Genomic DNA, 14,747 nt, shown 5'->3' on the forward strand with positions numbered 1-14,747 from the left:
AAAAGCGGGTCAGAATTGGATCTCGCTTAGTGTGTGAGCGCTGGGCTGGGAAGACGAAATCTTGGCAGGGGCGCTGTGATTGGCGGACGTTCGAGAGGTAGGTCGTGCCCTAAGGCTAGTCCTGATTTGGATATACCGGCTTTATCAGCATGCCCTAACAAGTCTCGAGGTTTACAGTCTACAGTCTTCAGTTTTAATCAATTATTATTGCATATATTGCATATATTCTTGAACAAATTGGTTCTTGCGCTGCTTGTTTAATGCCTAATGATACATACAAACATAAGTAGAAGATGACAACAGATTCCCTGGGAGACAACTACCAGATGTGAAATGACATCCAGTGATGAAAACAAAACACCATAAGTCCAAAACACCGTTCCGATTTTCGTCCATGACGCCAAGAAACTCAAGAGATGGCCCTCGCCTGCCTGAAGTGCCAACTATGATTCAGTTTTCTCAGGTTCTTTAGCTTCGCCATCAGCCTGCTTTTCCGAATCTGCCTCGGTTTTTGTAGATTCTTCAGCTGTAGCCTTTTCTTCCGGCCTGGACTCATCAGTAGTTTTCTCTTCCTGTTTTGTTTCAGGTTCTTCAGGCTTGGTATAATCAGCAACTGCCAGAGATGGCGCAGCCGATTCGGTCTCTGGTGCAGCAACGGCAGTAGGTGGGGATGCTGGTGGCGTTTTCTGCTGCCCAACGGTTTCTTCTGATGGAGCTGCTTCTGCTTCTGCTACTGTCGCATTGGCATCTTCCATTTCGATATCTGAATGTACATCGCTCAGAGCTGATGCCGGTGACTCGGCACGCGTAGAAGGCTCCCGAGTCGTGTTCTTCGCTTCTGCAGCTAGCTTCTCTTCAATCTTTGTGCCTGTTTCTGCGTCGGAGGCAGATTGTTGCGTTTCTGCTCCAGTTTCTGGTGCTGATGTCTGAGGCTTCTCGATCACGGAATCAATCATTTCTTCGTCTTGGTCAGGCACTGCAGAAGCTTCTCTGGGCGTTGCAATGCCGCTTTCCAAGCCAGAGTCCGCAGCATCAAGATTGCGATGACTGACTTGATTTCGTCGTCGGGTCGCCCCAGGCTGTCGACGAACACCGTTGGCAGCAAGTACTTCTTCGTCTTCGCTGTCACTAAGCTCGCCAGGCTTTTCAACGTATTGGTCGAAGCGACGTTGTGTGTATCGCTTGTCTTTATTCTCATCTTCGTCGAGGTCATCCATAATTGCGTCTGCCTCGTCGTCCAAACCCTCTATAAGTGGATCGCGAGGAACGTCAGTCATTTGTACAGATGGCGCAAAGCCGGTGCGTCTGAGGTTCTCGATGACTTGATTGCGGATTTTGTCGAGATATTCCTTGGTATTAGCATTATCCATATTAGATGGTCGCACGTCCAGTTCGTAGTCTGGCGAGAAGTACTAACATTTCATTAGTTTGAATCTCATGTGCAGAATATCAATAGTCTTACCTCGTAGTAGTCATTGTAGGGCAATTGCGAATCGAGTTGTTCGTTCAAGAGAATGCCGGTCTCAAAGGCCCAGGTACGGGCTACGTTGCGCATAGTGTAGCCACCACCTCCCAAAACCAAAGTGGGCAAATTGAAACTCTTCACAAAGTTGACACAGTTTGCGTGGCCTCTCATACTGAGATTGAAGCAACCAAGACGATCGCCAGACAAACTATCTCCACCGCACTGAAGAACAACGGCTTCAGGTCGGTACCATTCCATAACATTGCTAATGACCGGCTCGAAAATGCTTTTGTAAGAAACGTCGTCAATTCCATCACGGAGAGGGAAATTAACTGCATAATATTTGCCTGATCCGACACCAATATCGCGAAGCTCACCAGTACCGGGGAAGTACTCGCCATATTTGTGGAAAGAAACGGTCATGACGCGATCTGTAGTATAGAAAGCTTCCTCAACACCATCACCATGGTGGACATCGATATCAATGTATAAAACGCGCTGCTTGAATCGGAGAAGCTCGAGGATACCAAGGACGATATCTAAAGATGTGAGTAAGAATAGTAATCGTTGAGATCGTCGGGTACTGTAGCTTACCGTTCACATAACAGAAACCACTCGCCTCACTCTTCTTCGCGTGGTGAAGACCACCTGCCCAGTTGACTGCAATGTCACATTTGTTGCGATTCAAACGGGCTGCGCCTTCCATACTACCTCCAGCGCTGATTCCGCAAAACTCAAACAACCCATCGAACACTGGACAATCGTCTCCAACGTTGTACTTGCTCTGTTCCTTTGCATATTGCTCCATATTATCTGGCGTAACTTTCGATAAGAAGTCGATATATTCGTCTGTGTGGAATTGGGTCATTTCGTACTTGGAGGCTGGTTTGGCACGCTATAGAAAATGAGCGCAATAGGACTTTAGGTAAAAACGATGCGCAATGTGCATGGAAACTCACATAAATCTCCATCTTTTTGTACAGTCCATAGTTCATCACCAGGCTGTGGGCCATTCGTATACGGTGTGGCTTCATGGGATGCCCTGAGACGTAGGCATAGTTACCGACGTCCGAATCATAGAAGTATGCCACTTTCTTTCCCCGATCAGCGGCACCATTTAGGTTAATCGGGTCAAGGGGTGCAGCGCCGGTCATGGCTATGCGTCCTCGTTGAGTGAACCTGTCGTGATTTGAAATTGGGGTGGCAGGAAAGAAGACCGTCTTAGACAAGTCAGACCGGCGAGTGTAGGGAGGATAAGAAAGATTTGAAAAGTCTAGCTTGGCGTGGCAAAGAGCAGGATCAGACTGGTACTGCAAGCAGCCCAATGAGACGAGAAAAGAAGATCGAAAGGGTTTCACCAACACCAGACAAGTGAAAGGTGTAGAAATGAGGGAACTGTTGAGGGGAAAGAGAAGCAGAAAGTGATGCGCATAGAATAAGGGAAGACTCCAAAGGCGGTAAGGCGGGAGTGGGCGAATGACATCGCGCACTGGCTGGGTGGACACTCGGAGCTATGGAGGACGGACCGGGCTGCTGATTGATCTTGCCTCATCAACATTACTGCTCAACTACCTACTCCTCTATCATCTTGGAACAAAGCAAATTTTTGTTTTTCTTGCTCTTTGAACCATCAGTTTTATACTCTCTATTCCCCCCCCTTTCCGTTCCAACAGCAACTGGTACTATCCAGCTCGAGCTCTGTATCCTGCATCAAGCTTCCCGTGAAGGGAGCTCGCTTGCCCTCAACACATTCTTTTATCACCTTAGATCGATTACGAATCATCTATCATGGAGCGAATAAATCGCATGCTTCAGACTGCCCATGGCATGGGAATGGGCAGCGCAGCCCCAGGTGCTGTAAGTTGCCCCGGCTTGAGAGACACGAGACCAGAGTTTGTCTTGATCTAAGCTAACACATGGCCAACAGGACAGCCCCAACCTGATCGATAACTCGGAGACCGTTCACATCTCGTCGTTGGCGTTGTTGAAGATGCTACGACATGGCCGAGCCGGTGTTCCTATGGAAGTCATGGGCCTGATGCTTGGAGACTTTGTTGATGAATATACCGTGCGGGTTGTGGATGTTTTTGCAATGCCTCAGAGCGGAACGGGTGTCAGTGTCGAGGCTGTGGATCCTGTTTTCCAAACAAAGATGATGGACTTTTTGAAGCAGACTGGCCGGTAGGTGATCATTTGCTGCGTTTTGCCGTGCGGCAGACCGCTGACTTCATTCTGTTATAGACCCGAATCAGTCGTTGGCTGGTACCACTCGCATCCCGGTTTCGGGTGCTGGCTCTCATCCGTCGATATCAACACTCAGCAATCCTTCGAACAGCTCACACCTCGTGCCGTCGCCGTCGTGGTCGACCCCATCCAGTCCGTCAAGGGCAAGGTTGTCATTGATGCATTCCGACTCATCGCACCACAGACAGTTGTCATGGGCCAAGAACCTCGTCAGACCACATCTAACTTGGGTCATCTCAACAAACCTTCTATCCAAGCTCTTATACACGGCTTGAACCGTCATTATTACAGCCTTGCGATCAACTACCGCAAGACTGGTCTTGAGGAGAACATGTTGATGAACCTACACAAACACGTTTGGACCGAAGCGCTGCAGATGAATGATTTCCATGAAGATGGAAAACGAAATGTGGAGAGCATGCAACGCCTGGTTGAATTGGCGGAAGGTTATGAGAAGCGAGTCAAGGAAGAATCTACATTGACCAAGGAGCAATTGAAGACCCGATATGTGGGCAAGGTTGATCCTAAGAAACGTAAGTGCATTTACCCTCTACGGCTTTTGTTAATACTAATCGTCGTGACAGACATCGAGGACGTCGGTCAGCAATTAATCGAGGACAACATTGTCGCCGTCTCAAGACAAATGATCAACAAGGAATCGTCAGTTGCGAGGGTGCCGAATGGACAAGATACTGAAAACGAGGCACAGATGGACGTAGATGATGAGAAGCTTTAAATATTAAATTACTCGTCTACTAATAGATGTGATTTGCATCTTATAAACATGATTTGAGACTTGTATGCACCAGATAAAAAAGCCTCTATCGAACCATGACATAACTACACATGATATTATATGCTCGTTATTTCTCGCTCAGACGTATTCATTGATTGACTCAGCTCGAACGCGCAGATCGAGAACGTAGATTAATATACACTTTTTGGTGCTTTTGAGACACAAAACTGACTCCAACTTTCACACCAAAAGAAAAGAGGGGATTGCTCTAATAGACGTTTGCAAGAGAAAAACATGGACAAGATGGATGCAGATCAGTGGACCAGATGGCATTAAAAAAGAACCCCAGAGAATGCACTTTGGTAAGGGGAAAGAAAAACATACAGAAGAAGGTCGAATAAGTAAGAAGACATGATTAGAAAAGTGTACCAAATAAAAAAGGGAAGGAAAAGGGGAAGAATGTGCAGACCAGTCATAAAGTCATCTGATTAGACATGAACTGACTGACTCAAACTACTTCTTCTCGCCCTCTCCTGAAGCACCAAAGAAGCCGGTCAGACTTCCTTTCATATTCTTCATCTGCTCCTGTCGTGCCTTCTCCTCTTCTTCGGCCATCATCTTGAGCCAGGTCTCTCCGTTCTCACGGATTTCTTGCTCCATCATCTCATAGTTCTTCTGGCCGCGTTCACGGATCTGGTCCCAGAGCATCTTCTCTTCGGAGGCGCCTTGGCCGTCAATAGAGCTCTGTGGCTTCAAGCCGAGAAGAGCGGCAAGACTGCCTACACCACGGCGGGGTCGGCTCTTTTGTTCTTCTTCCAATTGTTTCTGGAATTTCTCGCGCATCACCTTCTCGCGTGCGGCGAATTCGGCGGGGATGTAGGTTCCCTCGAAGGATTTGATGACGGGGCGAACGTCCTCAACGTTCATGCCTGCTACGTATTCGAGGAATGGAATCAAAGCAACGAGCGACTTGTCCTTGGTGTCGCCTTTCCATTTGGGTAGAATGATGGCGTTTTCTGGTTGTTCACGTGCGTGACCAGGTACGGTATCGATGAGAATGACCTTGGATAGATCACGGTTCAAGTAAGATAGATCCTAAAATTGAGTAAGTATTGCGTTTCAACTTGAATATTGGAAGAAAAGCCTACCTTAACGTATTCTCCATCCTTGTACTTAGTGGCCTCACGGAACAACGGCCATCTGATGATGCGGAAAGGATCGAGCTTTCGCAAGACTTGATCCGCCATCATACTTGGAACACTGGTGAACAAAACAAGCTCATAGTACTGGTTCAAATAGCGTAAGAAATAGTCGACACCAGGTCGCTTGGCCACACGCCAACCGTGTTCTCTCGTCCACTCGCTGTGGACTAGGAGATCTTCCAGACTTAGCACCAATGTATAAGGCTGTCTCAACGAGGGGTCTTCTTCGGGCAGCAACTTGTCAAAGGCAGGATCTCTGTAATAGCTAGTGAAGCTATCCATACGGGCCTTGATTCGATCATAGAAGAGTCTAATGCCCCATCCAGATGGAGCGTCTTTGTGAAGTCTAGCTTCTTCCTCCGAATCCCAGTTTCGGCCCATATAGACGGTTCCACCGAGGATACCACCAAGCAGAATACCATACATCACGTTGGCGAGACGAGCTCTGCGACGGTCCAAAGAAGACTCATATGCATCGCTTGATCGGCCACCACCGGCGCCTTCATCTTCGTAGTCATCTTGAGAAGGATCTTCAGTCAGATTGAGGGAAGTTGTTTTGCGTCCTTTGCGCGCTGCGTCGAGTTCGGCTCCCAACGTCGATGGGATACCTTGTGTCAAATCCGGGAGAGGTTGCGGTGTTTTTTCGGCCTGAGCTACGGTCTCAAATTCGGGCTGTTCGGGTGACACATCGGGTTCAGACTTGGGTGTTTCAGATGCATTCGTAGAAGCACCGGACGAGGCGCTTGCTGCGGCCTTTGCTTTTGACGTAGTGCCAACAACAGTTGGTTTCGACTTTTGCTGCGTCGGCTGGCTCTTCGTTGATGTGTTCTTCTGCGATGGGGTAGCCTTCGACTGTGCTGGCTTCGCTTTTTGATTGGGAAGGACGTACGGCGTCCGCGGTTTATTACCCTGAGCGTACCATCGTGGATATGGAGATGCCGTGAGAGGCGAACGGAGGGCCGAGGGCACAGGACGAGCCCTTGCGAGCGGCAGTACGGAACGGCTGAGCATGGTGTAGTAAGATCTGTGAAAGAGAGACAATTGAGAAATCTATATAATCATCTCCTGGTCACCAATCACCCAAGCGCCTGGTACAAAACGGGACAAAAGCCAGGGTTAAATGCAGAGATAGAAAAGAATGGTTGGCATTGATTGATGCTGTCTCCTCGTCTCACTAAAAAATCAAGTGAGAAGCTCGGGAGCCACGAGCGTCATCCAAAGCCCAGGCCAGAACGGTCTTAGCGCAGAAATATTCGGCGGAACTGCCGGTCCGTGCCAAGAAATCCCATCCCGCCTTTAAAGGTTCGCTTTTCTTTCTTCTCTCTTCTCTCTCTTCTTCTTTTCCTTTCCCATAAATGAAAGTTGAATCCACCCAGATCATCGAAATTTGACCCATCAATCTTCCTTTTCCATGGATGCCGGGTTGTATTAGCTGGGGAGACCTAATGAATCTGATTCAGTCTTGCACCCAAGAGCGGCACCTAGGCCTCCTGTGAGGTGTGCAGCCCCGTATGCGAGACACATTCTATTACCACCATGGTTTCTATCTATCTATAATATACAATTCTCTCAATGTTCTCAATATAAACAGACTATGAATGAAGTTACGCTTTTCTCATCTCTTGGTATATCACCCAGCTTGCTAGACATATGATCCCGGCTCGTTGCATTAAACGAAAAATCAGTCGAGATGGCCGCCCTGGAAGCCGATTTCAACAAACTCACTCTCGAGAACCATCTCGAGCAGAAGGGCAAGGGGAAAAGTGACCGGTATAACACGGATGACGAAGATTTCGACGACGAGCCTAAGGAAATTCTGCCCTTCAGACTTTTCGACCTACCTTCGGAAATCCGGTTGAAAATTTATGAATACGTGCTATTTGGGGAAACAAAGAAGAAAGGACCACCACGAACAAATGGCAACGTGGGTTCGTCACGCAAAAATAAAATTCCAGCACCATTGTCCCATCGGCTTTCCCTGTTCCTCTCATCCCGACGCATCCATGATGAAGCCTCGGTTTTGTTCTACTCTGTGCAAACGTTCCGCGTCTTTCAGATCCAGGATTACTCGAAACAACCGACTTTAATCAGCTTCGCCCCTTCTTACCGGCCACTTGTAAAAAAGATTGAACTCATTCTCGGATCGAGCTGGACGGCCCCTCCAAAGGCATGGAAAGTCACGAAACACCTTGGTTTAACGGAAATGACTGGTGTACGGACCTTAAAGATTTTTATCCAGTGTGATCCGTCGCATCCTGTCTTTGAGGGATTTCGGGTTTCTTCCGACTTTTATACTGGGTTTGCTGGAGGCTTGGTGCAGAAAATCCTGGAACAATTGCCGAATCTCGTACAGGTTGAGTTTGACGCTTGGCCTTCGGTCCAGAAGAGCGGACCTTTGATGCGGCGCTTGCTCTCGGAGGTCAGAGCCGCAAATGTAAATATCCACTGGGGACCTGAACGTGGATGGAACGATTGGGAAGACGAAGACTGGAATACTCCCACGAGCAAAACGAGTACTGGCCCAGTGGTCTTCGGTGGACATAAGAGTTCCGTGCCCGTCAGTTTCAGAAACCATGTATCGGCCACAGGCATAACAACGGTCTCTCTACATATTGACAGTTAGGCTGTCTATGCCGAAATCCTTGTTTCAAGGAAATTAATTTGAATAACCATGTACAACAAAATCATATTCTCTAAATGCAAATAGCTCATGAACGCCTAAACGAAACTTGGTACGGCCCCAAGACCGCACATATATATACTGTCATCATCAATCATTACATATATCCGCCAGTGACTTTATGATTCTCCAACTGCCTTCCAGCTTTCTTATCCTGCATAAGCGATGTCAGTGCATCAACAAGCCGTGACGCTGCCGCAGCAGAGATCTGATGATGGAACACGAGTCGCCCAGTTGGGAACACTGTTACACCAGCTCGCTTTCCATATTCCACAAAAGCTGCGGGTGGAATACCGACTTCTTCCAGGTCCAAAACGATCATATTTGTCTGAACGGGGAGTGTGATTTTATATCCGGCCTCCCGCAGGGAGTCGGCGGTTCGCTTGGTCAAAGCGTGAACCTTGGGTAGGAGAGGCATGGTATATTCTAGCGCGCAGAGGGCAGCAGCGGCCATCATTCCGGGCTATGCGAATGTCAGTATATTGCGAAATAAACCGTACGAGCTAAATGCAAACATACCTGCCGCGTGCCACCACCAAACATCTTTCTAAACAATCGGGCACGATGTATAAACTTCTTCGATCCAACAATAATGCTTCCCATGGGAGCACCAAGACCCTTTGCAAGACAGATACTGATCGAATCAAAGCAGGCGCAGTACTCCTTCAGACTCACACCCTCGGCTGCCACGGCGTCAAACAGACGGGCACCGTCAAGGTGCATAGCGATGGGCTTTTCGCCTTCTTCGACGGGGAAGTTTCGGACAAAGTCTGAGATTTCTTTGGCATCTTTAAGAGGTAGAATGGTACCGCTTAATGAGTTTTCCAAGGACACCACGCGTGTTGGTGGGAAATGAACTATTAAAACGTCAATATACATATCACTATGTACTGGGGGTGGGTAGGAATGCATACTGTTCCCATCAGCAATGATATGCTTCTTCACGTCCTCCAGCGTCAAATGCAACCCATTCTTAGGATGCACCTGTGTAACAGCAGCCTGTGACATGACCGGCATAGCACCGGTCTCCCAACAATGGACATGAGCCCTATAATCGAGCAACACCGTGTGTGGTGGTTGCGTCAAATGGGTCCGGAGGCAGATCTGGTTACCCATTGTGCCGGACAGAGCCCACATCGCTGCTTCCTTGCCGGTTAGTTCGACTAGACGCTGCTGCAGACGGTTGACAGACTCGTCGCCTGTTGCGTCGTACATGTCATCTTGGAACGAGGATTCGATCATGGCCTGACGGAATTAGCCCTAATCGATACATAGATATATAATCCCGGTATCGGTTCAACCCCGGGGATAGAAAATAAATATAAGAACTCACCTGCATCATATGCACCGTCGGTACCGTAACCGTATCCGATCGAAAATCATGCTCAACCCGGCGTTGTGCCTCTCTCAACTTATGAATAGATGGCATCGTAAACACAGGCGTCTCATCTTGTCCATCTGTATTATGGGTAACGGCGGTGGCGGCGGATGTATCCGACCGACCATTTATCTGCTGTTCCTCATCCCGTCCACCATTATTATACCCATTATTCGATGCTTTGAGGGCATCCAACTTTGAAGCAGTCTTTCTCACTTCAAACCTCTCCTCCTCCATGAACTCTGTAATTCCAGGGGCCATTATGCTGTAATTTATCAAGAAACGATGTTTGTAACGATCGTATTATATTTCTTGCAGTGAATTGATCGATCGTCAAATGATATATGCGTATTCGATGATGCTCTTCGGGGAAGTGTGTAGGAAGACGAATGAGTGCAGGTTGATTCCGCGGGAAAGAAAATTCTTTTATGAGGGGGTGTATGGTATTTTTCGGCAAAATGAGTCATAGGTCGTGCGCCGTAATTTAGCCTAGGGTTTCTTCCCGATGGGGTAAGCGCCAAGTCAGCCACTGATGACTGGTGGGACGACGATGGCTGTTAGGGTTTGTCGTCACACGTGTGTGTGTGTCCGCTGTTACTCCATAGATACGACAATACAGAGAAACTGTTCGACGGGTTCGGGTTTTATATGAAGACGATTGAAGCCCGATCAGATGCGAAAAACTTCTTCCCTCACGTACTTTAATTTGATGTCCCAAGGATTTCGTCACGTACGTCCCACAGAACGCCCCCCCGTCAATGCATCCTGACTCGTACATACTATGTATACCACCACGACGCATAACGAGGCAACAGGCCCTACCTAGACCATTCAATTGAGATATTGTCTCGGTCCGGGGTATTTTCATAAATGGTAGGACTTATCCTTGATATTCCATCGTATTAGTGCTTGCAAATTGAGGCTTTATCGGTGAAGGACATGTTGATTTAAGGGTGATTTCGGCTCTGAGCTTCTAGATTGTAGGATTATCGGCTCTGAGCGAGTCTATCGCATTAGTGGAAAGAGGTGCTGGTCTAGATTCTAACTAAACAATATCTTATTCTCTTAGGTCGTAGTAGTTTATATTTCTCTCATTCTGTATTCCGATCCGTGGCCAATGATGGCGCAGTGTCTTGGACGCTTTGTCACATTGGATAACCATGATTGGCGAATGATGAAGTCATCAATTGCAATTTATACAAGGCCTGTCGAAACAATACCTCATGATAATCATCTGCGTAGCAAATCTAGTACACATTTGATGAAATATTGGTATGCAACAGGCATTCATGGAAAGACAAATCTTGTTTTCCACGTAGAACCCGAGCGTAAAGCTCTGATGGATATACGAGAATATATCTTTATCAGACCAAGCAGATAACTGATTAGGTTCTTCTGTCTCTGACATCCCTGTAGGTACTATGTAGTGGACATATATGCTGGGTGGACCTCAAAGCTAGGTTCTGGGACGCCTCTCGACCCATAACCTCATATCGGATTAGTAAATACCAACTGCAACCGACCCCTGCCGCGAATAAGCGAAGTCCGTCTGGCAGTATAACTGATTCGTTTCGCGCATTCCGTACTATGTGTATGATCTTGTTTGATCAGTCCCATTTTTTTTCTTCTCAATGCAACCTCTTGTCTGAGCCGAAATGGGCCAGACCGCTGCTTGGAGGAAGCCCTGTGACTTGGGACCTTTCCACGGGAAACCGAAAAATTGGACGATTTGACGGCGATGATTGCACGGAAAGGAAATGTTTTCCCATGTATGGGCATTTGACAAAGCATGTATTTAAGGATCTTTCAAAACCAATTGCCTGTCATCTCTTTCAGGTGAAATTTACGTCTTGAAATCCGGAAACATCCCAAATACCAGTCATGTCGAATGGGAAGCCGTCCATTGTGCCGAATGTTCCAGATATTGACATCATGTCATCGACAATGTCATTGTTTGTTGTGGTTTCCGGTAGGATGATAGCGGCAGGATTCATGGCCATTGTCTCCTCCACGGGACCTCTGTATGCTGCTTGTTCTTCTGGTTGGCCACTGGCTGCAGCTGTCATGTTGCTGATTTCTGGGTGCTGAGTAATGATTCTTTCGCAATGGTCTAAGCACATGTCGGCCACGTCAAAGTCCTCTTCGTCGCGGATTCTTCGCAGAAGATTTCGTAGGTTGTCGACATTTGTCAGACAGGACCGGGCGATCTCTTGGTCTGTAGTCTCTAGGGCACAACGAACGAGCAATGTGGCCGTTGAAGTTAGGTGGAAAGCGCTGTCTATATACTAGTTAGATCTAGAAGTTCTGCAAAAAATATATGGTGCACTTACAAGGTAACCAAAATTCTCTAAAATTTGCAGGCTGTAAGGAGCACATAAAGTGAACGATTTCTTCGGCTGCTTTGCGGCATTCGGTTTGAAAGTATCGACGAGCCTCTGGATGGTCGGTTTCTGTATTATTCACCTCCTGTGATGTCATTAGCGTTGAAAGCGAGATAACTAAAATGGTATAACCTACGTGTAGTTCCACTCGACATACGAGCATCTTTACAGCAAGAAACGCTAGATGCAAGCTGCTTGCTCCGCTACAAGGATTCTCCGACTCAGTAACCGGAGCACGAAGCCATTCCGGTAGCGAGTCCTCCCACGTATCCAGGTCGGTCCGAATATGCCTGAGTCTTTTCGAGTTTTCCCGACCAGGTTTAGTTTGTAGTTGATAAACAAGGGGAAGTAATTCACCCAATATTTCCGTCAACCGGCAAAGAGAAATATGACAATGTGCCGCCCGAATGTGCTGGCTTGTAGCTCTGGGCTGTGTTACCAAAACCTCGACACTGGGCAGGGGAACATCGTATTGGCTTTTGGATATTTGAGGCGGCACGCCATGCCCAAAGCTTCCCCAGCGGTCCTGAATGACAACGCCCCACCACAGTCTGATTCGTTGCTTCTTATCACTCAAAGGAACCTTCCAATTGCTGGGATCCCTATTAAGACCTAAACAGTGTGCGAGCGATACTAGTCGTCCGCAGCTGATCGCATTGCCTGTCATGGAGAAAATAGGCCGTCCTGTAAGATCGAGCAATGCCGCACTCACTGTTGACAATCCAGGGGCCGAATAATCTTCGTGCAAAGCTGCCACGGTCAGATTGATGGCATATCGAACATCGGGCTTTGGGTGACGAGCGAATTTTGGTGTATGTTTCCAGTAGACTAGTGACATTGCATATACATGACACAGAAGGGTCGTCGGTAGATCATCGGCATCAGAAATATATGCCTCCCAAAAGGCTTGGCCATCAAATACAGGGAAAGCCACATTGAATCGATCAATAAAACTGTCAAATCGGTTAGAATAGATCGCTTATTGTTGGACATGACACCTACAGTCTGACTAGGTCTTGCTTAAATGGTCCCAGTAGATGTTCCAATATCTCTTTCTGATTCTCACCAGGTGGACATCCCATGCGCACACCTTGGCGCCGCCTTGAAACTGTAGTGTAGAGGATCGGCTTTCGAGGATCGTTTGAATACACATTATACGGCTTGTTTCCATTTTCGATTTTGCTTGACCGTTCCGAGGGCATGAATTTCTCAATCACTTGCGCATCCTCCGCAGCGACTGGGCCCACGATCAGCACTGACTCATTCTGAGGATCGTCGATTTTCCGACGCGAGCTTTCATTGTCTCGCTTCTCGCTGGGTATATGGAACGTCGCCGAACCGTTCACTTGCTCTGATGACGAGTTGTCATAGCTATCAATATCCTGGTCAACAACTTCGGACCTCCGCTTGCGCTTGTGACCCGTGAAAGATGACGATGAACTGTGTTTATCCGCGCCGATTGTTGGCACGTCTTCTTGCATTGAATCCTCCTGATAGTGGCAATCGGCGCCTTGGATTCGACATAATACACAGGACTGGCCCGGGATATCGACGGTGCATCGCGACTTGCGCTTGCGACAGAGGTCGCATGCTCTGACTTTGTGAGATCGATAAGGTCGCGAGCCGGTATTGACAATGCTAGGGTTTGTCTTTGGAGGAGGCGCAACTGGAGGAGGGGCGTTTGAAGGCATGGTGAATCGCACTGCTAGCTGACAGGCATTATCTGATTCGCCTAGCTCATTCAATGCGGCAGCCCGATGTCCGCGACATTCAGCTGTTAATGGTGATATTGCTCGTGAGATCGCAATATATGGTAGAACCGCTGTACAGTTAGCGAAGACACCCCATAACCGCGCATCCAACGAACTGCTTGCAAGAGATGAGTCTTTTGTCAGCTCATTGATTGAATTGATTAGCAAACTTTCTGGTTCGACTTCAACGGAGGCCGCAGTTTATTCGGTATCCGGTAATCAACAGCCAATCAGAGGCTCTCAATTACGGCGGATGACTAAGACCTTAGTCAGTGTGTCTTGGTCTTGGCTTGGCGGCGCAGGTTGGTGCCTTAGCAGCAAGGCTCATAATATAAGTTAAGATCTTAGTTTGAATGACCAACTAACGTTAACTGCTCGTAGTTAAGCTAACTAACTTAAGTTAACTCACAATCCATGGATCTGCTGACTATAACTATATATAACACAACTGTCTTATTGGCCGATTACCGCCACACAGTCACAGTCACGGTTCAAACATGTAATCCGAAGCCTGGATGGAGTAGAAACTGTCCGTAAACAAGCAACATCCAAAAGCTCACCGCTGATCATACCCCAGGCCTTCCAGGTCGCTACCTCGAGGTCACACCTACGCTAACCCTCTTCTGGCAAGGATAAGTCCCATATCACACACTAATCCATTCGAGTTAGATCGGAGGTCTATTATTAGGGCCGAATGGGCAAGGCCAACTCGCCAAGGGCTGTGCTTATCCGCTGAATCAACAGACTATGAGAGATCACTTCATATGCTCTCTTGGCTCGATAGCAATGCACATGCTGTTGAGGCGGTCCGACAATTCAACGATCGTGGTGACAGTTCTATTCTCAAATCGGCGAACCTGCAACGCCATTCTCATTCCCCGCATTCGCCGTTCATAAGCAGCTTACTATC

The 14,747-nt window shown here is 47.7% G+C and overlaps 6 protein-coding genes across 6 annotated transcripts; 2 read left to right on the plus strand and 4 right to left on the minus strand.

The window, feature by feature from the left end:
- Positions 1 to 443: 443 nt before the first annotated feature.
- Positions 444 to 2,619, minus strand: EYB26_003417 (uncharacterized protein; the record flags this gene model as incomplete). The annotated part of the gene is made up of 4 exons (XM_054262718.1): positions 444 to 1,412; positions 1,463 to 2,004; positions 2,060 to 2,360; positions 2,425 to 2,619. 4 exons carry the CDS (start codon positions 2,617 to 2,619, stop codon positions 444 to 446), a joined length of 2,007 nt encoding a protein of 668 aa, XP_054118693.1.
- Positions 2,620 to 3,253: 634 nt separating this feature from the next.
- Positions 3,254 to 4,445, plus strand: EYB26_003418 (uncharacterized protein; the record flags this gene model as incomplete). Its single annotated transcript, XM_054262719.1, has 4 exons — positions 3,254 to 3,322; positions 3,393 to 3,646; positions 3,707 to 4,242; positions 4,294 to 4,445. The coding sequence occupies 4 exons, from the start codon at positions 3,254 to 3,256 to the stop codon at positions 4,443 to 4,445; spliced, it is 1,011 nt and encodes a 336-aa protein (XP_054118694.1).
- A 513-nt stretch (positions 4,446 to 4,958) lies between these two features.
- Positions 4,959 to 6,658, minus strand: EYB26_003419 (uncharacterized protein; the record flags this gene model as incomplete). The annotated part of the gene is made up of 2 exons (XM_054262720.1): positions 4,959 to 5,540; positions 5,594 to 6,658. The coding sequence occupies 2 exons, from the start codon at positions 6,656 to 6,658 to the stop codon at positions 4,959 to 4,961; spliced, it is 1,647 nt and encodes a 548-aa protein (XP_054118695.1).
- A 679-nt stretch (positions 6,659 to 7,337) lies between these two features.
- Positions 7,338 to 8,270, plus strand: EYB26_003420 (uncharacterized protein; the record flags this gene model as incomplete). The annotated part of the gene is made up of 1 exon (XM_054262721.1): positions 7,338 to 8,270. The coding sequence occupies one exon, from the start codon at positions 7,338 to 7,340 to the stop codon at positions 8,268 to 8,270; it is 933 nt and encodes a 310-aa protein (XP_054118696.1).
- Positions 8,271 to 8,424: 154 nt separating this feature from the next.
- EYB26_003421 (uncharacterized protein) lies at positions 8,425 to 9,966 on the minus strand (the record flags this gene model as incomplete). Its single annotated transcript, XM_054262722.1, has 4 exons — positions 8,425 to 8,790; positions 8,847 to 9,184; positions 9,242 to 9,572; positions 9,661 to 9,966. The coding sequence occupies 4 exons, from the start codon at positions 9,964 to 9,966 to the stop codon at positions 8,425 to 8,427; spliced, it is 1,341 nt and encodes a 446-aa protein (XP_054118697.1).
- A 1,571-nt stretch (positions 9,967 to 11,537) lies between these two features.
- On the minus strand, positions 11,538 to 13,777 carry EYB26_003422 (uncharacterized protein; the record flags this gene model as incomplete). Its single annotated transcript, XM_054262723.1, has 4 exons — positions 11,538 to 11,983; positions 12,036 to 12,171; positions 12,223 to 13,039; positions 13,089 to 13,777. 4 exons carry the CDS (start codon positions 13,775 to 13,777, stop codon positions 11,538 to 11,540), a joined length of 2,088 nt encoding a protein of 695 aa, XP_054118698.1.
- Positions 13,778 to 14,747: the final 970 nt, after the last annotated feature.

The sequence above is a fragment of the Talaromyces marneffei genome, chromosome 2, assembly GCF_009556855.1.
Source record: "Talaromyces marneffei chromosome 2, complete sequence".
Classification (NCBI taxonomy): domain Eukaryota; kingdom Fungi; phylum Ascomycota; class Eurotiomycetes; order Eurotiales; family Trichocomaceae; genus Talaromyces; species Talaromyces marneffei.